This window comes from Hetaerina americana, unplaced genomic scaffold (assembly GCF_022747635.1).
Source record: "Hetaerina americana unplaced genomic scaffold, ioHetAmer1.1.p SCAF_3, whole genome shotgun sequence".
NCBI classification, from domain to species: Eukaryota; Metazoa; Arthropoda; class Insecta; order Odonata; family Calopterygidae; genus Hetaerina; species Hetaerina americana.
The window spans coordinates 47,937,329-47,948,210 of record NW_027286874.1 but is presented as its reverse complement, the minus strand read 5'-3'; the positions used below and the strand labels follow the sequence as shown (position 1 = coordinate 47,948,210).

The 10,882-nt window shown below is 42.4% G+C and overlaps 1 protein-coding gene across 6 annotated transcripts in view; it reads left to right on the top strand.

The window, feature by feature from the left end:
• Positions 1 to 2,205: 2,205 nt before the first annotated feature.
• Positions 2,206 to 10,882, top strand: part of Rbp6 (RNA-binding protein 6) — a 1,159,807-nt gene continuing 1,151,130 nt past the window's right edge. For all 6 annotated transcript variants that reach the window (XM_071587364.1, XM_071587360.1, XM_071587359.1 and 3 more), the window contains exon 1: positions 2,206 to 4,216. In XM_071587364.1, coding sequence (XP_071443465.1) covers positions 4,149 to 4,216 — 68 coding nt within the window. In that variant the 5' untranslated portion in view covers positions 2,206 to 4,148. The remainder of the gene's footprint in view (positions 4,217 to 10,882) is intronic.

Below are 10,882 nucleotides of genomic sequence, written 5' to 3'. Positions count from 1 at the left end.
TAACGAATTAGCAAGTGGTGAAGACGTTACCGCGATATGGAGGGAGGAATATAGCGTTTTCCAGGAAAGTCAATTAATAAACCGGATAAGAAGAAATCATATAGAGAGATTGTGGCGGCAAAATGTGAAAATATTTGGTAGTTTTTTTACTCAAGAAGTTAAAATTACCTAATGCCCAAAAGATGGAATAAATATACAATATCAGTCGAGAGAAGACTTTATTTTCTTACTAATATTAATTCAAAAGAATTCAAGCATTTCGTGGTGGATTGAATATAGGGAATATTTTCAAGAATTTTCGTTAATTTATAATTAGTTAATGAATTACACCAGATAAATATAATTAACGAGGTCCAGAAAATGCCGAAAGAAGATCGGCAGAGAAGGCCGTTGAATTGTCTGATATCTTTGTTCAACTACTAAAGCTTTTCATAACCGTAAGGCAGTGCAGAAATAGGTTATTATTCAGTGCGTGCCAATTTCCGGGAAGAAGAAACGTAGATAGAGGGAGAGGGAGTTGATTAGGCTACTTTTTATATCTCAATGCCAGAAAATATGATAGAGCCATGGGCTTAATTTCACTACGCCAAAGTTCACGACGCAATTCGAAACTCGTATTAATTTCGATGACACATTTTCAAGGAAACAAGCCTACCTAAATAAAAGAGAAAGTTGGTGCAATACCTAATGACCCAGGTTTCGTGAGTGATTTCCAGGTGACCTGAAAATGATTGTTATTTATTGGAACCCGGTTCTTAGGTTGTGTTTTGTTTGTTCGTCATTTGCTAGTGTTTACACGAATCAAGTATTGCAATGAAATACCAAAAAGTTCACAAATAACGAATTTTACGAAATAATTAGTTTTATTAGTTCATATATTAATAATGAATATTTAATGATGTAGTAAATATTTTCATTATTTTATGACAGCTTTTTCATAAAATAATTAAAACTCAAATAGCATTTTATTTATGCTCATGAACGTTATCAAGCGCTTTGAGAGCCACATAAAGATTAGATTCAAATCATGCCCCAGCTGTGAAGTAAGGAGATCTTTGGAACAAATTGAATTAAATTGATGTCCCGCCTTACTCTTTTGTTTTCCCCTACACAAAATTCAGCGGGAAGCTTGCGAAAACAGGATATGTGTGCCCCTCGTGAGATGGCAGGACCAGTGTTAACCCAGCAAAACTCCCATGGCCAAGAAGTTCCAAATCGGACCAGAGATGGCAATAATGTTGTCGTTCTCGCGTTCATGGTACCTCAACGCGCTGATTTAATCCTTTTTTGGCTCCTCTCTCTCTCTTCTTCCCTCTCTCTCTTTTATCCCTTACGTACGTAAGCGTTTTGAGTTGCGCAGAAGCTCAAAAATCATACCCCTTCCGAAATGCGCATGGGGTTATCAGGGGTATGAGGAGCAACTCCCTCTAACAGAGGGAGGAGGGTGAGGAAGATGGGGTGGGAGGGGTGCCGGAACTCCCTCTATATTTTTCATTCTCTCTCTCTCGTCATCTCCTTTTCGCTCTCTCTCTCTCTCACTTCATGACGTCACAACCGCTTGAGACCCGTCGTCCAATCGGATCATACCTACGCCGCCATCCACAATGGAGATGGGGGAGATCTCTGGATGAGTTGCGGGGGTGGAATGGGGCGCGGTCGGGGAACGGAGAACGGTTCGGAGGGGGATGCGAGAACCGCGGGGGGGGAGAGGGCCGGGAGGGGAACGAGGGAGATAGAGAGAGAGAGAGAGAGAGACTTCCTGAAATGGGTGTGGGTAGTGCAGCGTTACACATACGGGCGGGTAGTGTGGGGAGGTGTCTGGGCGGCGGGGTGCGGGGGTGGGAAGAGAGGGATGGGAAGCCGGGACGGAAAGGAGAAGGGGGGAAGTTGTGAAGGCGCGCGCAGCCCTCTTCTCTCTTGCTCCAGTCCCTCACCCAACCCACCCGCCCCGTGCCGATCGAGTGCTCCCCCACTCGGTCGTTTTTCCCCTCCCACTCCCAACTCCATCTACTACCCTCCCCCTCCTCACCTTCTTCCATGACCCCTTCTTCGCCCACTCTCTCGCTCACCTATGCCTCCGTCGATCCCCCACTTCCATCGCCCCCACCCCTCCCCGCCCGCCCCGCTCTGTGCTCAACGCCTCGCTTTTGTTAGTGGAAGCCGGCATCTCCTCGTTTGCCCGCCGCAGTGTCGTAGTCGCTTCGGTCGAGGGCTGGCAGTGGTGGCGCGAGGGCGAGAGATTAGTGAGACTGTCGGCGCCGGTAGTAGTGGTAGTTAGTGCGCGGTCGTCCTGCCTGCCCGATCATTGATTCCCGTATACCGTATGCACATACAATAGTGTATGAATATCCACAGATTGTAGCTCATATATGTCGTACGTGTATGCTGTTTATGTATTTTTTTGGATGTGAGCAGCCTTTTCCCCGCGGGAGAAGCACGCGAAACTACGCGGCATTAAAATAATTGTTTCTTGTGATTCTCCATTCGAGAAAAAAATATCTGTCGTCGAGTAGGGGAGGCCTGAGTGAGATTTTTTCTCTCTCTCCGGAAGGAAGAGGAAAGGAAAAAAAAACGCACCTCGAGACGGCGGAGCGCAGGAGTCGGAGCAGGGAGTGGAAAGAGCGGAACACGGAAAGAGTGCGCGGGGACCAGCCGATACGCGAGTGCGTCGTTCATCTTATTGTGAGTGAGTGAGTGTTTGGAGCCGTATACAAGGATTTCGATCCATCGCGATCCCCAGTCACCGGAAGAAGGGGTTCACGGCTGAGGAGAGGGAAATTGTTGCAGAAGAAACAAGGAGTAGGTGTGTAGGCAGAAACTCCTGAGAGGAAATTAATCCATCTTCAGTCGACGGATAGACCTGTTTCCCGCTTTTAACTGCCTGCTAAGGTTCAGAACAGCAGATTCCATATATCATAAAAGTGATCGTGATCTCCTTGGAGAAAAGTGTTCCGGCAGCCAAAAGTCGATCTAACTGAGAGCGAAAAACAAATCGATCCCCAACAAAAAACTTCTGTGAGAGAAATTTGCTAGAAATACGATTCCTCGAGTGAGTGTGCTTGTGTGAATTATTAATATAAGTATTATCGCCAGCCAAAAAATACATAATACACATACACATGTGGAAGCATTCGAGGGTTTAAAAAAACACGTATTGCCATAGGAGCTCGACTGATCAACACTGTATCGAAGTGTCTGAGAGAGAGAGAGGAAGCCGAAGTCTCAATACGCGTAAGTTTCCCCGAGCAAAAATTAGTCTATTCGGATTCTCAAATGTTAGTTTGTAGCCACGAGTTTCCTAATTGGTTCATATTCCTTTAAGGGAACAAACGAGTGAGAACTGCTAGTCGAACCCGTGATCCTCTTGTCTGCCATCACACCACGCAGTCATTTCTCCGACCAACACCGCACTCGGTTTATTTTCCGCCGGCTTTAATACGCCATCCCCTTTAGTTACGAGGGAAAAGGAAAGCAAGAGAGAAGCAGAAGTAGGGAAGAGCAGTGGACGAGGGAGTGTGCGTGATAGAGGAAATTCGGGGAAGACAGAGAGAGAAGAGAAGAGGGAAAATTTTCAAACTGTTTCTCCGTACAAAAAATCCGCGATCCGAATCATATCTTTCATTCTGTCGGCTAAGGAGGGGTACAGCAGCTCGCTAATCCCTTGTTAATCTCACCCACACTCATATTTTCTGGGGAAAAAACCCCTGGGTTCTCCGAGCTATCTTCCGAAAAAACCCGCGGAAACGACGCAGGTGTTCAAGTGACCGATTAAAACCCTAGAAAGTAGTAATTAAAATTTCTTCTAACAATCAAGGCCTATAAAGATCTGTTCTTTTTTATGACATAGCCTCTCTCTCCGTCGTAGGTTTTGAACGTGCACGCGAGAGACTTACCACATATCCTCACATACACATCGCTCGCGCACAAAAGAGTGAAACGCATCCACGTGAGCCGGTCGATTTAATCAACAAGAGTGGGATCTTTCGGGAGCAGCGACGAAGAGAAAGCTAGAAAAGGTTGAGGACGCAGAAGAGGGGGATCCTTGTAGCCCGGCGAAGAAGCAGCTTACTCCCGGGTGTGGAATAGGGAACGGCGGTCGCCGGCACGGCCAAGATCTCCGGCGAGAAGAATCTCCGCAATTCGGGGCCATGGAACCGCAGACCCAGGACAGCGTGGCTGGAGGAGGATCGCCGGCCGAAGTCCCCAACGACCCAGGGTGAGTGTAAACAGAACACGTGTGCGAATGGGGGGGAGACAGGGACCCGCTCCCTGGTCGCCGAAGTAAGCTAGCATGCCGGGAGATAAAAGGGGAGGTTCCGAGACTGTTGGTGGCGGCGATGGTGTTGGAGGGAGGGATAGGAAACATCCGCCACGGCCTCCGCCTGCCTTCACCGGCCCGGGGGCGGCCGCAGCGTGAGCCGCGCCGGGGCTTGTGTGGCCTCTCCCCTGCTTTGGCCGGATAGGGAAGCCGGCCGACCCAATGGAGGTCATTCCATCTCTCCCTCTCTCTTTCCCACTCGCTGCCTCGAACGAAGGAGGTCTTTTTTCCCACGGAACTCGCCCTTTAAAAATTCCTCTCCTTTTTTTCGTCTATGGCTGTTCTTCAAATCGGAAACGCACTCTGAGAAGGAGACGGAGAAAAAGATTTCTGTTCATGACAGCATTTGCTGTTATGGATCGGGGTATTTGTAAGGGATTAATTGTAAGGATTCAAATAGTTGTAGCTCGTTCACAGGCTTCTGCTGAGGAGTAGTATATCACGCATAAAATTTAGCATGGCTTTCGGCATCACATTCTCCCCGGTATCGCCAATAAGTGGCACTTAATTGTTTGCTTTCTTGTTGCTCGGTTGAGCAAGTCTTGACCTTATTTGCGAGGCAATGAACATCCGTCCCCATAACGCAAAGATAGGTTCAAAATTTGCGAGTAATCCAGTAGGCTTTTCATGGTGTGGATTTCTGGACTGTCGTTACCATGGCAATCAAAGTAAATTTGATTTATTGGCGGTATAAAAATGATTACTTTTCTTTGTTGAGATAAAATATTTAGTGCAATAAGCTAAAATTACAATTTATTTATAAAAAACGATAACAAAAATCACGAGTTGCCGTCCCATTTTCACTTTTTGTGTGTGTTGACTTTTGATTTCGTCAGCCCTCCACTAACTGAGGTCTGATTGACTTCCACTTGTTTTCAGATTAATTTTAATCTAAAAGGACATGTAAACACCCTGTGATTTGTATCGTTTCCTCGTATAATTTTCAAAATCGAGTCATAAATATTGGGTCTCAAAATTTCGTGGGCCAATTACTTTAAATTTATTATTGATTTAAATGAAACTCCGCTCCAAAATTTCAAAGTACGATAAAAGTGCAATGTGATATTATATGCATTGCCAGATAAAAATGTGAATTTTCTATGGATAGAATATTTTATTAAATGAAAATGATATTGCATAGGCAATAGCGTGAAATCAGTGATTTACCAGTCAGTAAGTAACATATTTCTTACTATTACTGCTTATTTTTGGAAATTGTGAGACTAAATATTGCAATTTTCTTGATCATGAATGTACTCTTTTCTAATCCAAAGAGGTTGTATCTTGGAAAGGTGATCGTAATTAGAATAATGTAAATTTATGGCAGGTAGATTTTGAAATTGACGCGAAAAAGGACCAGGTTAAACTGCCGTTAAAATGAGATACAATGATAGGAATTTATGGTAAATATTACCATATTCTACCTCAGGTGATTGAGGTTGGAAGAGGGCCCGCCCTATTCCTTCTCGTGGTCCTGTTTCGATCTAGTACACTTCGTGACATTAGATTAGGAATTTTTAGCGAAATTGGTGGTGGAAACGCCCAAGTATTAGTGTCTTAAAATTAGCTGGCCGCCGGCCCCGGTGGCGGCGGGGTAACGTCCTCGCCTACCAGGCCAAAGGTCGCGGCTTCGATTCCCGCTTATGTGGATTTTCTTCTATATAGGGATTGGTTGTTTGTAATTGTCTTCAATGTAATGTAGGGGCAGTTGGAAGAAGGGTCTATTAAGTCTCAAACTCGCGCAATTAAGTCGATAAATAAGTAAATATGAGACTATATTTCTTATTTAAACTGTGCCAAATTTGTCTGTTGCGGCTGTACTAATTGGCCTATGGAATAACCCGCTCACGAGCTGTGTCTAAGGCCGCAGCCTTAAAACATACACATCCGGTAGTTTTTTCTCTGCGGTTATTTTAATAGACTCATAACCGCGCGACCCGGTCGTTGTCCGACCCCCTAAATAGCAATATTGCCACCACTCTTGTTTTCTTCTCCTTTCCCGCATTGTCCGATTGTTTGGGGTCAGCCCTCTTTGCTCGTTCCTCATCCTCTCCTCGCACAAATCCTACTCCTCAAAGTCTCTTCCCACTGTCCCTTATCAGTTTTTTCAACTCATGTATCTCCTTCACACTTGCGCATTACATTATCTCTTCTTCGGAACTGATTCCATTGCTCTTGACCATTCTAAGATTCCGTTAGTGGGATATTTTTATGAGTAATTGGTTCGTTGTCTGTCTGAAATTGAAAAATAATTATTCCCTTATAATATTTTATTACGAGGGGAATGGACGGAAGGCATAATAATATGAAATGAGCTAATCTATTGACACCCGAAAAACTTTCTGTTTGTTGCTTATATGATTGTTTTATTACGAGTGATTCCTATGAAACTGATATTCGACGCACCCTCTTTCATTTTTTCTACATAAAAAATTTGAAAGGAAACACCTTACTGGTAGAAAAAGAACGTAACTCGTATACACTCAGTAACAGCTCGGAATACACATTAGTTTATTTTTTACCGAGGTGTCATCAATTTTCTTATGCATAACGTTTCTTAAGTGTCCAAGCGATATTTGAATCAGTCCATATGTTGTTCAGCGCACGTTATTTTGACGGTGTAACCCGTGATTCTATTTACTTAGCTCAGCGACCTCCTATGAGACAAGTAAAGAGCGTTTTGAATTCCCGAAGAACGCTGAAAACGAAATATTTCATTCAGTCATAAATGTCTTACAGTTTTTTTTGTATGGGAAGATTTAAAACAATCATCGTCGTTTAGCAGTCAGTGATAAATATATTTATCTCGCCTTAAATATAGGGCACGACCAAATTTTTAGTTTCCAAGTATTCCGGGAAGAAAAGCGGAATTCGTCAGGATTAATTCCGTATGACATTAGGAACGACGTCGGCGTATGTTTATTCTTCCATAGATGCTATAGTTATTTTACCATAAGCATTAGACGATGGAATACTCAAAAATGTCTCGACCATGCCTTGCAAAATTACGTTGATAATACGTCAAAAAATGTGTGAAAAGGCTCAACAACCTTTTCTATTATTATTGCAAACTTTTTGCCGCATCACAAAATGCCATTATCATTCATCACGATCACTCATGTTACTCTCTACGAACTTTTTCCAGTTGAGTATGGTAACACTTGCATTTCAATGTCGCTACAATTTTTGGGAGTTGATATCTTTACTGTGTTGAAAGTAAATCCAACGACAAGCTCAATTTTTAAGTACACGCCGAGTCCTTTTCTAAAATACACACTCTCATTGATCAATATGCATTTCAAAACGTTCTCAGCAGTGATTCTGGTTAAAATCGACCCATTAGTAATATGAACCAGAGGCCTGAAGAATACCGGCTGAAAATGCTCATAACTTATTTGTTCATTCGTTCCGTACATGTACGAAAATTATTTACAAGTGTCGGCTACCATTAGCCCATCGTAAAATATAGACTACCACGGAATGTAGGAACTTTTTACCGATATGACTGTCAAAAATTCAACTTAATGAATTTAAATTTCACCCTTAAGACTTGAGTTGTTCCTTACTATTCTATTGTGAACATATTTCATCTTCTTAATCATGACTTGTCAACATTCTTATCACGACTTCCTTGACTATCTATTGGAAAGATACTTACTACGTATACTTTTCTTTTAGCTTATTATGCTGCATTTACAATATAATATATGCTTTTTCATTATAAAAAGTACAACGCGTTAATCGTAACCATTTATTGAGTTAGAATTTAGTCGTGTAATGACATGCTTCATAAGTCCACAAATATTTTGAGATGTTTAATATCTTCACCGTTTTCTCATATTAATTACGGTTGATTCACCCTATCTTTGATTAATCTATGGCTCTTTCCAAAATATCATCGTGAAGGTATGAAAATTAACTAGAAATATTTTACTTAATCGCTAGCCAAATTATAGTGGTAGTATAGTAGGAGAGGCGCCGGACATCTGAGGTCATTTGCGCCATAGGGGATGGATAGGAAAGGAAGAGGGGTGGAGAGAAACCCGGCGTCAGTATTATCCTACTTTTAACGAAAGGCGCCAAGGGGTCCGCAGGTTAGAGTCCCATCCGACGGACGGCGCACCAACTCAAAGAGTCCTCCACAAGGCACCTGAAGTAGGGATCGGGACACCCCTGAAAAATATCTGTCGCCGCATGGATTCGAACCCGGGCCCTACGGGTGAGAAGCCAGTACGTTAGTCACCGCACCATCCCGATGCTCTCAGCCAAATTATTAATATATTTAAGTAGGTAGCTCTTTCGAAGTTTGACGGATTGGAAAAAATCACTGCCCTCAATCGTACAGGTTTTATCGAGTAGGTATCGTAAATATTTGAATTTTTTACGGTCGAAGTGTTTCCTTTCGACGATCCTAATGAAGGTGACGTTCGCGCTGCGTTTTTTGTGATTCCAAGGATGCAATAATCTTTTAATAGTAATTAGCCCGTCCTTACCTTGTGTACCTAGTAATTCGTATTGGCTTGATTGTTGGTATTCTGGTGATATTTTCCTGCCTTGTGCATTTCGTTGAATAATTCACAAAGATTCGCCTCGCGCATTTGTACAATCTCATATTTCATGCATGGTACATCAATCATCATCGTCGATCTCGCGAATCCGCGCAACCTAGTTTTTATTTTATTGTCCCCCTATCTTTTTTGGGGCAGCATTTTTTACAGTCTCCAGTATACGTAAAAAAGTAACCAATTGTTATGTCGAGTAAAGTAATAGAGCTGTTTTGCAGCGAAATCCGTGCCGCTACATTCTATATTATCAATTATATTAACTACTCTTCTTCATTCCCTTGATTAGAATGTACGTAATTACCGGCGATGTTTTAAAAAAGTTTGGGGTGAATATAAGGGAAACTTTTTATCTCATGGGGCTTATTCCTCCAATTTGTTCAACGTAATGAAATCAATTTATTCACCTAATATTTTTTACGGGTTTTCTAAGAGGTTTTTTGCCATGTCGCAGGAAGATACTAGGATGTGACGGATAGGTTAGACTATTGCACGGCGTTTGGTAAGATAAATAAAGTTTTGAACACGGTTTTTTGTATCTAGTCCTTGGGTCAAATTTTCGCTGAAACAAGAAAAATATCGTTCTCATATATTGACAGTAATACGATCCCCCTTCCAGCAGATCCTTGTCAAGAGGGTATATGATTTTTATCTTATCTCTTTGGATTTTCCGTGGCAGATCTTGAGGAGGTTTTCACTCACACAAAATATATGCATACGCCTTTTCTTCTCCGCTGGGAGTATTTTCCACAAGACGATAAGTCGGTCTTCAAATCTCCATTCTTTATGAATCGTAAATGAATATCAGTGCCCTCTTCCAATAGGTTTTTTATCTCCCTAACTACCCACACGTCTCTTTTCTTCCATTATCTCTCAGTGCTCACACATTTTTATTTTACTTCTCCTCCCCCGTCGAAATCCGTCTTCTCTGAACTATCTCGCCCTTCGTCAGACTCACTTCGACTACTTTCTAGTGTGCCGTCGGCGGTTGCGTTTAATCGCTTCCTTGAGAATAGCTGTTAAGGTCAGATTGAACCTAAGATATTACTGCCATTGCCTCCGCAGCAACTTAATCCGAGTTGGAGATTTCATAGCGTCATGTATTCTGGTTACTTAACGCTCTTATTCATTCAGAATGGGTAAAGGTCGATTTTTAGTAGTGAACGGGAGCTTTCTAGAAGCCTCGCATCTATATTTTACAGCAGTTTCATGTGCAATTCATGATGTGAATCTTCATTTGTTCCATAGCGGTCTTGCATCAATTAAAAATGAGAGAAATAGCAAATACAGACGAGTGGACCTGTATAGTCATGTGTACGAAAATTCCTTTCCAGAAGAAATATCATACCTTGGAAACTTTGGATCATAAATCGGGGATAAACAGGGGATGCTAGTTTTATCCAGATTTATCGAAATGTAGGGTTTTATTTCGCGTAGTAGCAGAGGTTATTTTCAGAAATCTAATGCAGCATTTGTTAACGTAGCAGTACTGTTAACGTAGCAGTTCGTATTTTATATGGTCATTCGTGGAGAACCGCTGTATTACGTTGATAGTGTGCTAAATAGACGCAATATAGTAATTGGGCACGAGGATGTGACGAATGGAATGGAGTGGTTTCCCACATCGTCCGGTTGAACAACTTTCATCCGTTCCGCGGTTCACTCCTTTCTCTGAAGGGAGAGAATGAAACCTGACTTTTTTCTGTAGCGTTTTGGAGAGGAGTTCAATAGTTTCCTTTCCAGCCGTCGTTCACACCCTCTTAAGAATACTAACTGCCTTCTTTTAATATGCTATGAATATCTTTCCCGTTGGAATGTACTTTATCGTAAGGGCGCGCGTGTTTAAGTAGCCGTGCGTGGCATTACTTCCCGGACGGAACGCTGTGAAATGATCCCACCTATTACCGGTCAGAGAATTTGTTTTAATAATTCAGTGAAGTAATCTTGCTTAGATATTCACATAACCGTGGATTGTCAAGCATTGCACAAAAGTTCATGCTGT